Below are 21,505 nucleotides of genomic sequence, written 5' to 3'. Positions count from 1 at the left end.
CAATGAGGGGTCTCACTTGTGCAACTAAGAAAAGCTGGTGTTGGTAGAAAGGATCCAGACGGTACAGACTGTGAAGCAGTCATTGAAGTGAAGCTTGTTCTGTTGGGCAACATGTTTAGCAACTGGGTGCAGGTGTCTCTTGGCCCCAGTTCATCAGTGGCCATTCATGTGGATAGACAGCTTGTTGGTTGTCATCCCCATGTAGAAAGCAGCACAGTGATTGCAGCTTCATTTGTAGATCACATGACTAAGCTGCATCCACTGTGCTGCTTTCTACATAGACAATAAGCTCTCTGACCGCATGAATGTCTACCAACTAACTGTGGTCAACAGGCAGCTGAGTAACTGAATATGCTGCCCAACACAACAAGCTTCAGTTCGACAACTGCTTCACAGCCTGCACCACTTGGAACCAGCCCACTATTGCAAGCAGCACTACACCTATCCCCACCCTTACTATGCCATCCTTCCAGCGGCATCCTTAGCTCTACAACACGCAGATTATTTCTTGCATCAGATGCAGCTGCTGTACGCAGTCCAGCCTCAGTAGCCAGAGAAAGCGGTCATGTGTGTGTGAGCTGTGCTTGCGTGAATGTGTTAGTGTTTTCTACTGTAGAAGAAGGCCTTTTGGCTGAAAGCTTAAATGTATAGCAGTCTTTTTGTTGTGCCTGTCTGTGATTGAGTGTCTCCTCTGTACGGTGAGTAGCAATCTATTCTTTTCATAATAGTGTGTGTATGATTTAGTTTTTGTGGTATGTGGGTGGAGACAACCTAAAAAAAAAGTGCTACATTCCATGCAATGTCATATGTGACTGCAAAAAATGTAATGTTAGTCATCATGACAAATAAAGTATGTGTTGATGGTGTTGAGACAGCAACCAGCCATAAATTTATTTTAAGTTCCTTTATTCAAAAGGTACCATTACCGGTTTCGAATCATTACAATTGATCATCAGATGGCTTTCATGCTTCATTAGAACATGTAGTACTTTTTTATTTTTAATTGATTAGTTGTGTTGAAATGTCGGTTTGGAGTATTTGTTTTTATAGTTTTCATCCAACACCATCAACATTTGTCTTCAAATAACAGCCACGGTCTCCAGCCATGTCATCATATGACAAAATTGCATGAAATGAAGTATTGTTTAAAGGGTAACTACATTTGTCAAATTGTTAGAGTGGCCTCAAATTATTGTGACATGACATTCACTTCAACAACATTTATTGATGATGAGAGTGAAACATGAAGAATAATCATTGCTTCGAGCAGCAACTGAGTAAGGCTGCCTTATAACTATGCTGTGAAAATAGCCACTTCATACACTAACCCTAAGACTGCCACAGAAAATACTGATTATTCATCATATTTCACAGTAATCAATACATATACTTGAAGTAAACATCACGACAGACTAATTTGGTGCTGCTGTATCAATCGGATACATAAAGTTACACATTGAATGATCTTTTGTTCGTAGTGAAAACCAAAATGACATTTTCTGTTAGCTCAGTGCCTTGCATAAAACATCCCATGAACTTCCATTTTTTGGACTAACTTTATGTACGTATAACAAAAATAAGCTAAGTATACTGATAACGTTATCAGAGTCTGTACAGGCAGACAATATTGCACCCATTTTAGACCAGTTACGAATTTCTCAGTTCATTTCTTCCCATGACTACTTATTGCCATTGTGGGGTAGTCATAACTTCATATGCTTTGCCCTGTGCTTATTCCCTACATACTGCTGTCTTTTGCAGACATTTCTTATACAATAAAAGCTATAACCATCTCGGCATTGTATCTGACAGCTTCAGGTTTTGTTGTCTTTCATCAGTTCTGTTTATTGTTTCCATCCTGAAATTTTCATTATCAGACAGTTAAAAATATCCTCAGAAACAGTGCAAATGGCACACGATGGTTCTTAACAGAGAGAAATAAACTTACATTTTATATTCTGTTGGTAGGAGGTAACAACACTTTTCTACATAAGTTATATTCACGGAAAAACCATTGTAACTGAACTAGCTCTGCTCTTTCACAAGGAAGGGTCTAAATTATCGCTTCAGTGTTAGCAATGATGCCCTCCATAGGTATAGTTCTCGGGATGATAGTGAAATTCCCTCCTTTTTGAAGAATAGACATTTCCTCTTCAGTCATTTGTCATTCAGTGAGGTTGAGCTGTGTGTGACATGTTAGGAATCACCTTGTCAGTCTGCTTCCGGCATCTTTCAAACTTTTTCTTCTGTCACTCAGTGCAGTGTTCGAGATAATTTTGCATGCTCCTGTGAGTGATGCTGTCGATCTTGTCCCAGTCATCTTGATGCATTCTGCTACTTAGTTGATAGAATATATCCAACAGTTCCTGATCCATTCTTGCCAAGTCTCTCCGTGTTGTATGAATTCGCTCATGAAGAAAAGCTCATTCCATTCTGTCGTAGATACGATGTGCCTTGGCGGTGGTGAATAGTTGCTTACATTTCAAGAACTTCGGTGTAGTATCTTCATCTCTTCACCGCGAAAGGGAGGCAAGAGAGGACATCAATTGCGCTTTCTTCTTCCATCATTGGTCAAGGCGTCGGTACAATCTGCAAATCTCCTCACCGTAGAGGCGTGATACAAAATTGTTAAGGCTTTTGTGGCCAAACACTCGACGAAGTAAGAAATCAGGAAAAGAAATGTCGGGTACAGCATTTTTACCATAAATTCCCAGAGTGACGGACAGAATTGGCCATATATTGTACAAACATGGCGTAAAGACTATTTTCAAACCGACAAGGAAGATCAAAGAATGTCTTAGATCAGCAAAGGACGAAAGGGACCCACTTCCAATGTTGGGAATATACCGCTTACCATGCACATGCGGAAAAGTTTATGTCGGAATGACTGGATGATCAATCAACACTAGGATTAAAGAACACAAGCGACATTGCAGGTTGGGGCAGGTGGAGAAATCGGCCATGGCAGAGTATACGCAGAGTGAGACCGACTATGTAATAAAATTCACCGACACGGAAGTTCTGGCTGTAGAGAAGCACTATCACACACTCTTGTTTAGAGAAGCTGTAGAAATACACAAGCACAGGAACAGCTTCAACAAGAAAGAGGAATGCTTGAAGGTGAACAGATCCTGGCTTTCTGTGCTGCAGCGAACCACTGTCACAGGTAGCAAGAGGAGGACCGCACCAGAAATAACCGCGGATAAGCCTCGGACGTTGGCGCACCAGGTACATATAGTCTGCGGCCACGAGCTCAGCTCCAGTTCACCACTGGCAATGGAGGGTGAAGCTTTGACAATGCCAGCCAATTGTGCTCGCGAAACGTCTGTAAAATCATCAGACGAATGTCGACCGAAGAACCCGAGACAGAAGCAAGTAGGCAGTTTGTCAACAAGTGGCCACAAAAGCCTTAACAACTTGAGTGCTTGCTACAATGCACTGGCTATTTGAATTCCCCAGCCTCATTCTAGTTTCCTTGAACTCTGGAGATGGGAACTTGCCCTCCAACATATGCTCATATCTCGACACCCTCCTGGACTTCAGCTACATTAACACATCTACCCTTTCTGTTTTTCCAATTAATCTGTTTTCTTTATTTTTGAAAACATTATTAGAGGTATCAGTGATCCAATTATAATCTATGAAAATAATTATAACAGTGTAGATCACAAGGCACATTTATTCAAAGTTGACTGGTTTTGATCATTACATGATCATCTTCAGACCTAGCCATTTTGATGCACAATGGCTCTGCATGGAGTAGGTACGCTGAATGATGGTCATTCAGCAGTTTCTGCTTCATACACAGCCATTGTCCATCAAAATGGCTTGGTCTGAAGATGATAATGTAATGATCAAAACTACTCACCTTTGAATAAATTTGCCTTGTGAACTACACTGTTATAATTATTTTCAAAATTTGTTTTCTGCCCTAATTCTAAACTGAAGTATTCATCTCTCTTCCCTCTAATCTATATTTACTACTCACTCTGTCCTTACTGTCTCTGTACCAAAGCTGGCTGAGTGCTCACCAATGCGCCGTCTCTATTGCACTGTCTCTCTGACACCCCCCCCCCCCCCTTTCCATCTCTGACTGTTCTTCACTGCATGTGGGCTCTGAGTGACATGGCCTCCCTATTTAACCTTCCCCAGCTGTAAAAGTTCTGTGTCTCCTACACTCGTACTCTTCACTTAACAGGCATTAGTCAGCGAGTCACACATTCTGGAACATTCAGTACACACCTTTCTTTGGCATAGAGACCATTGTCGAGTGGCATTAACATTATTCGAGGACATATTGAGTGAGCATGGTAGGTCAGTGTGTGGAGCTAGAAGTGTTGGTCAGATCATAGAAATAGGGGTTGGTTGCAGTAGAAGTTAAAGACAGTGTTGAGAGGAAGAACTGTATTAAGAAGTCTAGTAGCTATTAATTAGTGTTTACATATATCAAAGTTAAGTGGAAGGAATGTGTGTTAGCTTTTCTATTGTGAGTAGAACTGAAGTTATTAGCTATAATGTAAGTGAGTTAATGGTCAGTTGGAGATTGTATTAAAAACTTAAACTGGTGTCGATGAAGGACTCGATATTAGTTAAATAGTGACCTCTCTGGAATGACTAGGAACACCCATTGTTGTGAGCTAGTAAACTAGGTTTACATGCTGTTAGTCCATGATAAGGTGGCAATTTGTGCGGTGGATTTTGGGAACAATAAATGTGTGCTTTGACCTCGCATTAGGACTGCCAAGGGGAGAGCAGTAATAAGGGGAAGGCAGTGTCAGCCAGCCACTTGCCACAGTCCTTGCACTGTTACGCATAGCAATGTACAGAGTAATACTTCACATCTAAGTCCAGCTCAACATTGGCAGCACTCAGAGATAAATCAATATCTTTCAACTAGAGCAGATTTTCTCCAGTTCTAGCAGCACCAGTAAAAATCATCAAGTGGACAAACAATACATTGTGTTGCCTTTTATAAAGAATACTGATTGTGTGTAATTACTAAGCTGATAGTGTATCCATCTCTCTTCCCTGATGAAGGAACTATTAATTCAAAAAGCTAGTTAGTGTGTTTCTTTTACTTTTGTGTGTACCTATTGGCGGTACTACACATTTTGCCTGTTGACAATAAGTACTGGCCACCAATTCTGTCTAATAATATATAAATTGTATAATGCCAGGTAGGCACCTAATGAAAGCAGCGAACTGCCCTGTATTGAGTTATTTGATAAATTAAAAAAAAAACTGAGTGAAAAAATAACTGTATTTTAATGAACTGTTTTAGACAATTTGTACAATATGGGATAGAAATAAGTTCCATATTTAATACATGACTAACTTTAACTTTTCAGGAAACTTGTGAACAACCACACGTTTTTCCAGCATCCAGATTTGATTAGAATCTTGCGTGTTCATGAAAATGTGATGGCTGTTATGATGAACACATTGGGCCGTAGGGCCCAAGCACAGTCAGACACTCAGACACAGGCTCAAGCAACTGGCCAAGAGGGCGAGGTTGCTACAAAAGAGAAGGTTAACAATCCATATTTATTTAAGAATTTTTTTCTTACCAAAACCTGCAAGACAGTGAATAGACATACCACATTCCCATTATTCATCTCCCCATCCCTACCCCAATCCTTCCTTCAAGTGTCACTCATATAAATTGCATAAAATTATTGCTTCATTATTTGATGCGATGTCTATGGTGAACAAAATCTTCTCTTTGCATATATGTGTAGTAGCATCACAATAGAGTTGCATGATTATGTGTTGCTTTTGATTGGAGAAAATTTTTTGTTTTTGAACAGAATTTATATCATTGATATGACTGAAACTTCAACAACAGAGTTTCTTGGAACAAGCCTATTTCATCATTCAACACTTAGGTGTAGTGTAGCACCCATTGAGGAAGGTCTAATTTTTATGCTGACCCACAAATCAGTTTACAAATAGTATAATGGTAGCTGGTGATGATAACATGTTATAAATAATAAAGTTTGGTAAGGGAAGTTCTTGATGGAATATGCTGTAAATAATTTTGAGGAGTGTAGGTAACAACTCACAAAATAGTTGCAGTGCTGAGTTGTCAACAAGCACTTTAACAAGACACCTTGTTAGCTTTTAAACAAATCCTTTTTCATAGTTACAGCACGCACACGTGTGTGTGTGTGTGTGTGTGTGTGTGTGTGTGTGTGTGTGTGTGTGTAACTATTCTGTGCTGACCCTGCTGGGGGCCCAGTGCTGCACAATTGTAGCCAGCCAGGACAATGTAACCCTACAGGTTTTGTGTGTGTGTGTGTGTGTGTGTGTGTGTGTGTGCGTGCGTGTGCACATGCATGTGTGCATGCATATATTAGTAGTAGCAGCAGTTTTATTCAATAGTGAATCATTTTTACAAAGATATTGGACATGTTATGCTATTACAGTTTAATAACAAAGGCGTGGGGGGTTAGTATAATGCTTATAAACATGCATGTATACATCTATTGGCATAGTTTGACAAAGATGGGACTGGTAATTCGCCATGGCCGTGTAATAGGAAACATCCTGGAACTTGGCTGAAGTAATTGAGGGAAATCATGGAAAACTTAAATCAGATTGGAGACTGAAACCTCCATTATCCAGAATATAAGACCAGTCTGTTTAAAATAGTGCAACCTCCTTTGCTTTACCCTTTGTGTATAGTATTGTTTTGTAGTGAAATTATTTAACAATGTAAAAAGCCAATCCTATTCTGTTCTTTCATTTGTCAGTAGCAATCACTGCACACACTATATGTAAACTATTTCATAGTATAACACTATACACACTATGAACTGTTATCAGAACCATGGCAAAAGTGTTTAGTTTCCATTGTATGTATGTCACCTTCCCATTTACTTGCTGAAAATCTGTGTCAGCATCACTCTGTAATAATTGATATGAGCTCAGAGCAAGCCGATAACTTAGAAATGTTCAGCAAAAAGCAATGTTAACAAATTAACTTGCAATGTGAATGTAAAATGACTTGATCAAAATCATTACAATTTATCATGTAAAACATATCCATGGAACACAAAATTAATTAACTAACTAACTTGCACAGCTTTGGAGTAAGCTGTTTGTGTGTGTGCTGTATCTCTATAGAAGGATTCGTCTGAAAGTTAGCAAAACTCTGTATCTTGTTTATGCGGCATTGATGACTTAGCCCTTCAACTGTTTGGTAAGTTGTTACTTTTTCTCCTTAAATTAAATTATGAAGTTTTAAAGATGAAGGTAAATTACGTTTTAAAGATGAGCCTCAATTACATTTTAAAGTTGAGCCTCAGTTATGTGACAGTACTCCACATTTTGTAAATACCATGTGTAATATGTACTTGCTCATTATGTATCTGTTAATTTATTGGTTGCAATGGGGCCCGTTTTGTCTTCACACCACCTTAACATAAGTTATGAGGCTAAAGGGAAAGGGGGGGGGGGGGGGGTGGCAGGAATCTCATTGTATCATTTGCCTGTGAATCATGTATTCATAAGTCACAAACCTTTGTTATATTACCATATTACCTGTTACATTTTTCTGATCAAATACTTGCTTTGTTCATGTTAGTGAAACAATTGTGCTCTTCGTATTTTCAATTTGCTGCCAGTTATATCATTCAATTTGTTTCTCCTATCTATGTAGTGTCTTTCTTGTTTCATAATGAAGATCGGAGGTACATTACAGTTTTTGTATTTCTTGCAGGATACTTCCCATGAGATGGTGGTAGCTTGCTGCAGATTCCTTTGCTATTTCTGTAGAACATCTCGACAAAACCAGAAAGCAATGTTTGATCATTTCTCATTTCTTTTGGAAAACAGTAACATTCTGCTGTCTAGGCCTTCACTAAGAGGAAGTACCCCTCTTGATGTAGCCTATTCATCTCTCATGGAGAACACTGAGCTGGCCTTGGCACTTAGGTAAAAAATAATTTGAAATATCATGTGATATCATTAAATACTTTACAACAAGTTTATGAATCTGCAATAACCAATTTAAAGTTTGTAGTAGGTGACTATCATTTTTATGAGAAGGAAAGTTGCTACTCACCATATAGCAGAGATGCTGAGTTGCAGATAGGCACGAGAAACAGATATCCACACTTAAAGCTTTCGGGCAATGGCCTTTGTCAACAATAGACACACACACACACACACACACACACACACACACACACACACACACACACACACACACTGATGCAAATGCCTCTCACACACACGACTACAGTCTCAAACAAGTAAAACCACCCTGCGAGCAGCAGCACCAGTGCATGATGGGAGTGGCAACTGGGTGGGGGAAAGGAGGAGGCTGGGGCAGGGAGGGGGAGGGATAGTATGATGGGGTTGGCAGACAGTGAAGTGCTGCAGATTGGGCAGCAGGTAGGGGAGAGGTGGGGAGGGGGGGGGGGTGGAAGTAGCGGAAAAGGGGAAAAATAGAGAGAAATAAATAAAAAAACAGAAAATGAATAAATAAAAATAAGAAAATACTGGGTGTGGTGTTGGAATAACAGCTGTGTAGTGCTGGAATGGGAGCAGGGAAGGGGCTGGATGAGTGAGGACAGCAACTAACAAAGGTTGAGGCCAGGAGGGTTACGGGAACATAGGATGTATTGGAGGGAAAGTTCCCACCTGCGCAATGCAGAAAAGCTGGTGTTGGTGGGAAGGATCCATATGGCACAGGCTGTGAAGCAGTCATTGAAATGAAGAATATCATGTTTGGCAGTGTATTCTCTTTATTTCTCTCCTTTTCCGCTATTTCTACCCCCCCCCCCCCCCCCCCCCCCCCCGCCCCACGCGCGCGCGCGCACACACACACACACACACACACACACACACACACACACACACACACACACCTCTCTCTCTCTCTCTGCCTGCCGCCCAACCTGCAGCACTTCACTGTCTGCCATCCACACCATACTATCTCTCTCCCTCCCCACCCCAGCCTCCTCCTTTCCCCCACCCAGTTGCCACTCCCTTCATGCACTGGTGCTGCTTTCAGTTGCCTGAGACTGCAATCTTGTATGTGAGTTGTGTGTGTGTGTGTGTGTGTGTGTGTTTGTTTGTGTGTGCGTGCGTGTGTGTGTGTGTGTGTGGGCGCGTATGTGTGTCTATTGTTGACAAAGGCCATTGGCCGAAAGCTTTAAGTGTGAAAATCTTTTTGTTGTGCCTATCTGCGACTCAGAATCTCCACTATATGGTGAGTAGCAACTTTCCTTCTCACAATATTGTTACATTCCATCCTGAATATTCCACTGTTTGACTATCATTTTTTGTTATAAAAATAACAATATAGCTTCTCATTTTTTGGTTACAGGGAACATTATTTAGAAAAAATTGCTATCTATCTTTCTCGCTGTGGTCTGCAGTCCAACTCAGAACTTGTGGAGAAAGGATATCCAGATTTGGGTTGGGATCCTGTGGAAGGAGAGCGTTATTTGGATTTCCTCAGATTCTGTGTCTGGGTCAATGGTTAGAAATGCACTTATTTATATTTGTTTTTGTTTGTGTGTGTGCTACAATTGCACTGAAGGCATAATATCATGTATCTCATTATATTAAAGATGTAAATTGTAAAGTAGATATTAAGCACATTTCAATTATTATTCAAAAGATTCTTCTGTTTGATGTGCCATCACACTCAAAATTTAGCAATTCAAGGGCATAAATTTTACTAGAGGGTAAAATCATGTAAGTGTTGTATCAGCATATGATTTACATATTTAATTTTCTGACAACAACAGCCCTTTAAAATGGAATCCCGACATTAGTTTGAGAAATGATGAATACTATACAGAAAAATCAGTAAACAGGCACATAAGCAGTAAGATCATTACAGCTTAGTTTTTAAACCTGCATTCTTCTGTGGAGGAAACACATGTGGCATTAAGACAGTTATTGACACACTGTCAATATTTCACCTTATTAGGTTGTTTGAAAATTGAGTAGCTCTCACCCATGCCTCTGTGTCAGAAACATTTGTTATACAATGACAACAGATTGCAGATGGCTTAGTAGTGACAATATTTGCATTATCATTCATAAGTTCATCACACACACACAGACACACACACACACACACACACACACACACACCATTATTCATTTACACATCAAGTCCTGTAAATCCTAATTTGAAGGAGAGCCGTCGAGGATGAATGAATCAATATATACATTAACAGGCAGCAACTCCATTGCAGGCTATTTTTCTTAAGTATACTGTACTATGATGGCATGCCAAAAACTCTTAAAACTTTATAAATAAAACACTTGCTGCTAACACTCTTTGTATTTACTCTTCATGTCTGCTTATTTGAAACCCCCTGCTGCTAGAGGGTTTCAAAATGTAGTGTGAAATGCGATCATCTGTGATGCAACTATGTTGGTGCTTGAGAAATAGTGTACTGTAATCAAGTTTCAAATTTGAAGGGTTTGTCCACACATTTAATGCCCTCTGCTTCAGCCTGACAATGCCAGGCCATACACGAGCACTGCGACATCTGCAATAATCCGATGCATTGGGTTGAACGTCATCGAGCGTTCTCCACACAGTTCCGACTTGCCCCCATCTGATTTTCATCTCTTTCCAAAGCTTAAAGAATATCTTTGAGGACTTGACTTTGACAGAGATGAAGTGGTGCAAGCAGAGATGAGTTAGTGACTCCATCAATACAGTCAAACATTCTACAGTGAAGGTATCAACAAGCTGGTCTCCTGTTGGAGAAATTTGCTCATCTGTTAAGAAATAAATAGGTGGACATGAAGAATACAGCTGTAGAATGTTAATAACGCTTATTTTATTTAAAAACACTTTATGAGTCCTCTTGTTAAAAATTTGGGGGCACTACTTTTCAGCATGCCCTCATATTAATGTCTACTTCTAGTGCCAGCACATCTTTTTTGATGATTGAGCTTATACAGTTCTGATAGCATTCACAAATCAAACTTCTTTAAATATTTGTGTTTTAAATAAGTTTGCTATGCATTTCAACCCTCAGCCCATCTTAACGTAAACATTCAGGATAAGCAGTATTTTAATATCCTAAATTTAACCTAAATTTTGTGATGTGACCAATGCAGCTTCTTGTAGCATGTTGTTGCTGTTTCTCTTCTGGTATTTTTTATATTCCTACTTTATAATAAATGAAGGATGAACAACTATTCTGTATCATTGTTAGTTTACATTTGTAAAATTTTTATCTGGTAGCTGTGATTTTCATGCTGTTTTTTGTCACTTCACACTACCCCACTGTTGTTGCTGTTCTTGGTGAGATATATTTTCCTACACACATTATATTGTTGTGATTATGATCACAGCTCTTTGCATAATTGCTTGACACTTTGCAAAACTATGTCACAGTGAAGTTCATTCTCACATTCTGATCAAACAATAACAAAACATTGCACATGAAGAACTTGAGCTTTGGAGATAGTTTCCCTTGCACACTCCTTGACAGGATGGAAATATAGCTTATTTTCATATACTGAGTTTTATTGATGGCCATGACATGTAAGAATCATGTTTAACTACATTATATCACTTTGCTTTTGTCTTTTTTGTTATACAATAAAATGACCCCCAAAATTTTTGAAAATAAGGTTTAAAATCTCAAAACGGGTCATGTGAATATAAATATCTTCATACTGGATGTGGAAAGATAATTCATTGCCTTCCTGAACTTAGTGTGCACTATTACCAGAGGAATGAATTATCATTGTTTACATGAAGTGCTTGGAGGCAAACAAAATGAGTCATTTCTTCTCAAAATGCAGATAACGCCCTCCAGGTACTTCAAGTAAATGCTGAGAGACTCCATCGCAAAATGAATTATTTCAAACCAGGCTTTGACTATGAATGCACTTCAGTCTTCACTCAAATCTTATATGTTTTGTGGAAATCTTGGAGGCATATTTTATAGGTTGTTAACTGACTTAAACTTACTGAAATGAAACTTAGGAGGAGGCATTGGGGATGAAACCATAGGAGATGTAGTGGCATGGTCTCTGTATATTCATCATATCCCATTGCTTGGTTATAGTATTAGATGCAGAAATAATAGATTAACGGTAGTATGATAACGATATTTCTGACAGTATAATGTAATTGGATAGGTAAAAAAACCTACTCATCAAGTGGCAGCAGGAGAAGACAGAAAAGGTTAAACTTATGCGAGCTTTTGGAGCCAGATTTATTTGTCCATCCAGTTACATTATATTGTCAAAAATATGTGTTCCAGAAGAGAACCAACAAACAAAAACTCAGGTCATGCAGCTTGCTTCCATGCAAATATATGATGGAAGTCATCGTTTTGTAAATAAAAAGCAACTTCTCTTGCTGCAATGTATTTTATTTCTCCCAGATGCATTTTGTCTTTTTTCATTTTAAGGTATCCACAGTGGGATCTATAATGATACAGTTTTGTTCTGATATTATTAGTCATAGACTGTAAAACAGTTCACTTCCAATTTTTTATGTAAATAAATACTATGTACAGTTCTTCGCATTTTTAATTGGCATGATGTAAGGTTGGTAGGTACACTTTAGCACACAGAAAGACCCACCTCAAAGAATTTTAGTGAACAAAAGGAAAGAAGTAGCAAGCAAGAAATGTAAAATTTGGATGTCACTCTATTAGAATGGTGATGCCAATGAAGACAATTCATTAAGCTTTAATCAGTACATCTGCCACATAAATATTAGTACCCTGAAGTACACTGGCATGCAGACTTTCCTAAGGACAGAAGCAAATTTCAAATAACATGTCACTGCCAAGTAACATAGTTCAATGAAACATGGACCTTTCATGGAAAGAATTGGTGAAATATAGTAACTGAAAGAAATATGCAATGAGACAAACAGAAATGACACTTCTATTCAAAGACAATAATTACACTGAAGTCACGGAGATTTATGATGGTCACCTGGACATTACAAAATGCGGGACATGGATGTCAGTTGGGTGTGTGATCACCTTGGATGGCAGGGCATGCTCTGTAATATGCTCCCAAGCTGGCCCAAGGTTGGTAGGGAGTTCTTGTGCTAGGGCATTCCATTTCTCCAATCCAACAGTGTGGTTAACAACTAGTGGATGGACTTTAGTGCATGTGCACATGCTGAAACACATTTCCCCAATGCATCCTACATGTGCTCGGTGGGATGTAAGTCAGGAAAATGGGCAGGCAAGTCCATTTGCAAAATATCCTCTCTTTCCAAGAGCTGCTCCACCTATGCAGTTCGATATGGTTGTGCAGTCACCCATAAAAATGAAGTCAGGGGCAAATGCAGACAATTGGGAAAGGAGTGCAGTCTCACAATAACATTGACCAGTGAGCATACTGCGTTCAAAAATTTGGAGGTCATTATGCCCATGGAACATTATGCATCTTCACACCATAACACCTGTGCCATCAAATTGATCGTGTTCAAAAATATACCTGGGTGAATTACGTGTTCTCAACTCTCATCATACCGGGGTACACAATGCACTGAGGAACATTGTCAAACATGATCGTTTTGGTGGTCCAGGTATTATGGTGTGGGGAGGCGTAATGTAGCATTGACGTACTGGCCTCCAAATCTTTGAACATGGTACACTCCCTGGTCAACATTATTGTGACAATGTACTACTTCCCCATGTGCACTGTTTAAGGTATGCATTTGGCATTGACTTCATTTTTATGCATGACATTGAACTGCACAGATGGAAGAGCTGCTGGAGCGAGAGAGTTTTTGGTGAATGGACTTGTTTACCCATTCCATCTACTTAAATCCCATTGTGCACATGTGGGTTGTGTTGGAGAGACATGTTGGAGCATGTTCTAACCTGAATCCTTGATCTGTTGGCTACCTAATTGTTATATTATAATTTTACAAACTTTGTCTATGTTTGCTTAATAAATGAATATTAAAATGAGCAAGTGCAGGTAGAAATGATAAGTAAATGGTTTGTACTTAACTCTCAGTACTCCTTTGTAGATCAGTGAATTACTGTTATCTCACAGTCTTGTAGGATGGTTCATCTTCTTGTGAGAGTAAGCTAGATTTTAATTTTAAAGTAAGCTCAGCGAAATAATATAAATATTGCAGGTAATTTTTTATTTGCCACCCAACAACCTTACAACTCGACACTTGATAGCAAATGATAAAACAACTCATATAGTTGCTCAAAGATGCAGCAATTACATATTAATTGTTAGCATCTAGAGAAACTTACATTTAATTGAATAATAATTAAATATGACATTAATTACATTTAAAAAAATGTGTTTTGATTTATTTTTCAAAATGATTATGGAACTATAGAATAAAACCATAATTTTAAATGTCAGTGACTTCAAATGCAGTTACAATTCTGAACCACACCAAAAATATAAAAAAAATTATGTTCCCTGAAGAACACTAATTTTATGTTAAATTTATGGTTTCCATTTATAGAAATAAATATATAAGACTATTCACACTTAACCCAAAATTGCAGTTTATGTACTGAAGGATCAAGTTGTATTTTATATACTGAAGGATCAAGTTTTAAATTTAACTGTCTGTCATATCTTACAACATGTGTAAAAGAACGGGCACTGACCTGTTCCATTGCAATGTTTGCATGTATCAACAACAACCCAGTAGCTGTCAACCACACTGGTGGAGGAATGGAACACCCTACAACAAAAACTCCCCACCAACCTTGTGCCTAGCTTGGGAGCATGTGGCAGAGCATGCACTGCCATCTGTGGTGATCACAAACCCTATTAAGGTCCATGTCCCACATTTTGTAATGCCCAGGAGACCATTATAAATCATGACAACTTCATTGTGATTATTTTCTTTGAATAAAAATGTCATTTCTGTTCATCACATTGTGTATTTCTTTCAGATGCCTTTTGTACTATACTGTAGCAGTTTGTTCTGTGTACGGTCCAAGTTTCACCGCTCTGAGTTACTTGGCAGTGACACGTCATGCGAGTTACTTTTGTTCTTATTTTTTGCTCATCAGTGTAATATTACAGCTGTCGGAAATGAGGGCTTCAAAATATGTTTCCTTGTCAAATGATCTTAGCACTTTCTCTTATTGTGGTTTGTGCTTAAATGTGTATTGTCTTTCAATGTTGTTAGGTTGCTTGTACAGATAGGTGTAAGTAGTTTTCCAGAAATATATTAATTTTTTATATGTTATCAGACAGCTTAGCTGCAAGAATTTGTTATCTGACATTAATTTTGTGTTTCAGGTGAGAGTGTTGAAGAAAATGCTAATTTAGTAATTCGCCTTCTTATCAGAAGACCAGAATGCTTAGGTCCTGCTCTTAGAGGAGAAGGAGAAGGTCTTCTAAGAGCAATAATTGATGCAAATAAGGTACGTCATCTCATTTGGTGTGTTCTAGTGTGTGTGAAGCAGGAATCTCCCACATAATGCAACCCTCAACTTCAGTATCTTCAATATACTGTAAATGTGTTCTTGATTCACATAACTAATTTCAAGGATCAACAGTCATTATAAAGTGCTTGTAGGTCTCACATAAAGAAATGCAAGATATCCTAAAAGGATTGATCAGTATTTACAGTAAGACAGGAACTATCATTTGTAGCAAAAAACTTCCTATTCTGAATGCTTTCCAAGACAGAACACATTCACTGCATATTGTTAGTTATTTTCTGTGTTATTCAATACATTGTCAGGTTTAAAAATGTACAACAAATAGGGAACATTACAACACATGTTTACAATGTACCAAATGAAAAATACATATTTTTAACAGATTCACCTCTAAGCATTGTCATACGTATCACATTATAGCTGTTGTACAGTTAACAATAAATGTTTGAATATCCCAACACAACTTCAGTTTCTGCACTCTTGGGAGAACACATTGTCTGAGTGCCTCTGCACATCCCCTAATGATGGCAGCATCATCCATGACATGATTAGGCAGTTCATCTTGTGTATAGACATCTTGTGTATAGATCTTTCTTTTGTACACCTCAGTCTTCATCCAGTCTCATAAACAAAAATCTAATGGTGTAATGTCTGGTGATCCTGGTGACCAGTTAACTGTACTACCATGGCCAATTCAGCGATTACCGAGCGAGGTGGCGCAGTGGTTAGCACACTGGACTCGCATTCGGGAGGACGATGGTTCAATCCCGTCTCCGGCCATCCTGATTTAGGTTTTCCGTGATTTCCCTAAATCGCTTCAGGCAAATGCCGGGATGGTTCCTTTGAAAGGGCACGGCCGATTTCCTTCCCCATCCTTCCCTCACCCGAGCTTGCGCTCCGTCTCTAATGACCTCTTTGTCGACAGGACGTTAAACACTAATCTCCTCCTCCTCCTCCAATTCAGCGATTAGGATAAGTGTGGTTGAGATGTTCCCTCAGAGGTCTGGTAAAATGTATAGGGGCTTCATGATGACTGATGTACATTGCAATCCACATTGCCAAAGGACCGTCCTCAAGATGTTCAACAAACAAATCTTCAAAAAAATAGGAATAATTCTGTCACATCATTCACTCTTCTTAAATGGCTGGACCTATCAACATGTTACCAATCATGCCACATCAAACATTAATCGAAAAATGAACTTGGAAATTGGTTTGCGCTGGTTTCGTGTGATTATTAATGATTATTATGTGTGTTTTTCATTCCTTTCTATATATGGTTTCATCAGTGAATAGTGTTAATGAAAGCAAATGATGGTTATCGTTTAAATAGTGAGAAAATTCAAGTTGTGTGACAATGTCACCTAAGTGGAGATTGTGGACACACTATGAGGAGTGGGTACAAGTTTTCCACATATAATGTTTCCCTTACACATGTTCATGGGACACTGATAAGTGAAGAAAAGCGCTGTCTGCTGCCAGTGGGACTACACTACACCATTTCAATACTGTATTGCTATTCCTGTTGTTTACCTACATGTTCTGAAGGAAATAGGAATATCAGTTTCAAGCGATGTGTTCAAAACACTTGACGATCAGATCAGAAATTTGGCAGGTCGGGAAGTGCCAGTGGTATTCTTCGACAGCTGCAGGAGCACTAACAATGCAGGAGTTGTTTCATTAGTGTAGGTGTGTGACATTTTATCCAACATGTGTTAAAACACTGTTAACTATTGCTTCTCTCTGATACACTCTCAATGTTGCGAAGATCATTAGTAGAAACACTGTTTCACAATACAATTAGAAGCTAATATGCTTGCTGTGAGTGCTTTCTTTTACTTTTTTCTCTTAGAAAATGATGTATAAAATAGTGTAACACATCATAGTACACACAACTTTCCTGAAGCAATGCTATAAGTCTGGCAACAAAATTGTGTACTCTTTCTCAAATTTGTCTATAATGTCATAAACATTTTTCAAAATATTAGGTGAATAATTCTTTATTTAGTCAGCAAGAAATTTCTATTTAACTTTACGTAAATTAAATTTGGAAAATAATCAAGTGAATATGGCATTAGTTATGAATTATATAAAACAAATAGAAACAAATTACATTTTTCTTATCAATGTGCAAAGTAAAATCTGTAAATGAGCCAGTTTTTGTACTGTACTTTATTTCATAAAGGTTATGTAAAATGTGTTATGATATTATAGACAAATTTGGAAAAGAATATATCATCATAAATACCTCAAAATATAATAATGCACTTAACATAAAAACCATGAAGCAAAATAGTAGAATATTGTATCTAAGAACAGGGGTAAAGGTAAGCAACAAATGGTATGCGATTCTGTTTCTACTGGCATATTAGTTAATTGAACAGCTTACAGTACATGGACTCTTTGATCAACAAACAGGATGGAGAGTGTGTGCAATAAGGATGATGTTGATGATGACGATTAGGGGCAAGATCATATATAAGGAATAGAAGACAGTGTAGTCGGACCACAGGTTGGAGGAGTAGAGCAGTTAAGTGTTAACCAAATGCAGGGTGAAATGTGCCTACTTTCCTACTTGAAGCTGTCCATCCAAGATATAATGTCCTCGATGAGCCATCCCACTTGAAACGTACCTACTTTGCAACATTACCAGTGGTTTAACCAGTATTTTCACAAAAGTTATGTACTTTTCTAGCCTGTTTGATTGCTGATATAGCACATATAGAAACACAGAAAGTTAGTACATTCAGTACTAAAATTTGATTTGTATAGAAATAGATAGTGAGTAGAAATCTCAGCAACAGTTTAAAAATACATTAACAAGCTTGGAAAAATATCTGAGCAAGTAAGATGTGGTTAAGAGCAAGCATAAAGTTGAATAAAAAAGGATAAATGGGAGGGAATTTCATATTGCACAATTAAAATCAGAATCATTATTGCCAAAAATGAGATGAAATTACAACTTTTGTTAACTCAGGATGGCATTGAAAATGTCATTTGATTTAAAAACCACATAATCTTTGTTTGTTGTAAGTAACCAACGTTAGTCAAGTGGTTGATTTGGAGAATAAGGGGGAGGAGTAGCTACGCTTCAGAAGATGTGACTTAGCAAGCACTTGTCAGCCTTGGATATTGCTTTTTGATTCGAATGAGAGTAGAGACTGAAAGGTTCAAATAGATACTGCACGTTATCTCCTTCTGAGCTGTCTGTTGATTGTGTTGTGTATTGAACTGGGGACCTAGAAATGACGGAGTGGCTTTGTCCCACCGTAGCCCTCAGAGTTGTTCACAACTTCACAACAAGCCACAGCAGTCCACCCACCCCACCACCACCCCACACCGAACCCAGGTTTATTGTGCGGTTTGGCCTCCAATGGATTCCCCCGGGAACGTCTCATACCAGACAAGTGTAACCCCAATTGTTTGTGTCATAGAGTAATTATGGTGTACGCATATGTGGAGACAGTGTTTGCGCAGTGATCACCGACATAGTGTAACTGAGGCGGAATAAGGGGAACCAGTCCGCATTAGCCGAGGCAGATGGAAATCCACCTTAAAAATCATCCACAGGCTGGCCGGCACACTGGACCTTTACACTAATCCGCCAGGCAGATTTGTGCTGGGGACCAACACGCCTTCCCTTTCAGGAAGCAACGCGTTACACCGCGTGGCTAGCCGGACGGGCTCCTGTCTGTTGATACTAAAAAAAAAAAGTCTTATATTTTCCATTTGCTGTTTGTGATCTCATCTGCAGTTGGGAAATGATGCCACCAATATTTATAAACAGGAGCTAAAAACTCTTACAGAACTTAAACTTGACTTGTTGCTTTAATGAAATCACAAGATTAGTAACACTTGTGAGTCAGATTAAATTTTTACTTTTAACAGGGGAACACAACAGTGTTACATGCCACAGGATGTGAAATTTCTTTTTATTCAAAACCACTGACCTTTATTCCCTCATTCACATGACATACGAACATAGGCACCTTGCGGAGATAACAAACACAGCCTAATTAATCACTCTAGACATCAGTGTTTCTAAGGAGAGCATCATGCACATGTCAACATCTACAATTACATCTACATTTATACTATACAAACCACCATGAGATGAATGGCAGACGGTACATCCCACTGTACCAGTTATTAGGGTTTCTTTCCATTCCATTCACATATGATTGTCTGAATGCCTCTGTGTGTGAAGTAATTATTCTGATCTTATCCTCACAGTCCTATGTGAGTGATATGTAGGGGATAGTAGTATATTCCTAGAATCATTATTTAAATCTGGTTATTCAAACTTTGTTGATAGACTGTTTTTGGGTACTTTACCTCTATCTTCAACTGCCAGTTCCATTTCTTCAGTATCTCTGTGACATTCTCCCATGGATCAGACAAACATGTGACCATTCATGCTGCCCTTCTCTGGATACATTCAGTGTCCCTTCTTAGTCCTATTTCCTATGGGTTCCACACACTTGAGAAATATTCTAAAACCAGTCGCACAAGTGGTTTGTAAGCAATCTTCTTTGTAGATTGATTGCACTGCGTAACAGTTGACTGAACCTATGTGATCATTGCATTTCATATCCCTGCAAAGTGTGACACCTAGATATTTGTATGAGTTGGCTGATTCCAATGCTGACTCTTTGTTTTTTGGGGTGTACAGTTTTACATTTCTGAATATTCAAAATCTTTGTCAATCTTTGCATCACTTTGAAATATTTTGAGATCTAGCTGAATGTTTATACACTTCTTTCAGATAGTATGTCATTATAGATAATTGAATCATCTGCAAAAAAAGTCTGATGTTGCTATTAATATTGTCTGCAAGGTTATTAATATACAACATTAACTGCAAGGATCCCAACATAATTCCCTCGGGCACACCCGAACATCTGACGATGACTCTCGATCAAAGATAACATGCTGCGTCTTCCCTACCAAAAAGTCCTCAGTCAAGTGACAAATTTCACTTTATATCTCATATGGTTGTACTTTTGACAATAAACATAGGTGTGGTACTGAGTCAAATGTTTTTCAGAAATAAAGAAATACTGATACCTCATTATATTTGAGCTCAGAATATGTTCTAAGACGCTACAACAAATCGATGTCTAGGATACCGGACAGTAGTTTTTTGGATCACTACTACTACTCTTCTTGTAGATGGGTGTGACCTGCACTTTTTTCCAGGAACTGGGCACAGTTTTTTGTTCAAGGGCTCTACGATAGATTTTAGTTAGGAGACGGGTTAACTCCACAAATTCAGTATATAATCTGACAGGGATTTCATCGGCCCTGGAGCTTTGTTCAATTTTAAAGATTTCAGCTGTTTCTCAACACCACTGACACTACACTAATACTTGCTTGATTCACCTTTCCTGTGGTATGAGGGTTAAATTGGGCCAATTCTCTTGGGTTTTTCTTTGAAAAGGAACATTTGAAAATGAAGCTAAGCATTTCATATTTTTCTTTGCTGGTGCCACTAACAGCATTTACATATGACCAGAATTTATTTGGATTTTGTGAAATACCATGTGACAATATTCTGCAATCGTAATCATAGAGTCACTGAAGGCATCACGTGTTGTTCTCTCGACATCCAAAGGTGTTTCATTCAGGATCTGTGTATCTACAGCCCTAAGCTTTGTTTTACACCTGTTATGCAGTAATATTTGTTTCTTTAGAAGTTTCATTATAGTGACTGTATTCCATAGAGATTCCTTCCCATTATGAACTGTTTACTGGGTACAACCCCATCCAGTGTATGGTCAACTATTCTTTTAAATTTGAGCCATAGTGCCTCTAAAAGCCGCTGCTCTGTGCTGTAAGTTTCAAGTGCACCTTTGTACATGAAATAAATCAGAGACAAAAAGAGCAGATGAGATGTCACAACCTTAGCTGACAGCCGTAACTTGAGCTGTATTACAGAGGTGTTCTACAGAGTCCAATACTTGGACCTTTATGGCATTTGCATCAGTTTCATTAAGTAGCTATTCTCAAATGACATCCTCTATTTTTTAGAGATATTTTTTCAACCCATAAAAAACATAATTTGTTTTATATAATTCATAGCAAAATTGTAGTTCACTTCTTGAGTAACATTTACG

The 21,505-nt window shown here is 38.4% G+C and overlaps 1 protein-coding gene across 1 annotated transcript in view; it reads left to right on the top strand.

Moving 5' to 3' along the window:
* Positions 1-21,505, top strand: part of LOC126163107 (ryanodine receptor) — a 737,240-nt gene that overhangs the window by 490,452 nt on the left and 225,283 nt on the right. The window contains exons 47-50 of the mRNA XM_049920028.1: positions 5,349-5,529; positions 7,721-7,935; positions 9,335-9,489; positions 15,244-15,368. Coding sequence (XP_049775985.1) covers positions 5,349-5,529; positions 7,721-7,935; positions 9,335-9,489; positions 15,244-15,368 — 676 coding nt within the window. The remainder of the gene's footprint in view (positions 1-5,348; positions 5,530-7,720; positions 7,936-9,334; positions 9,490-15,243; positions 15,369-21,505) is intronic.

Source organism: Schistocerca cancellata, chromosome 2 (genome assembly GCF_023864275.1).
Source record: "Schistocerca cancellata isolate TAMUIC-IGC-003103 chromosome 2, iqSchCanc2.1, whole genome shotgun sequence".
NCBI lineage: Eukaryota > Metazoa > Arthropoda > Insecta > Orthoptera > Acrididae > Schistocerca > Schistocerca cancellata.
The sequence above is the reverse complement of the archived record's forward strand: the minus strand, read 5'-3'. Positions and strand labels throughout refer to the sequence as shown.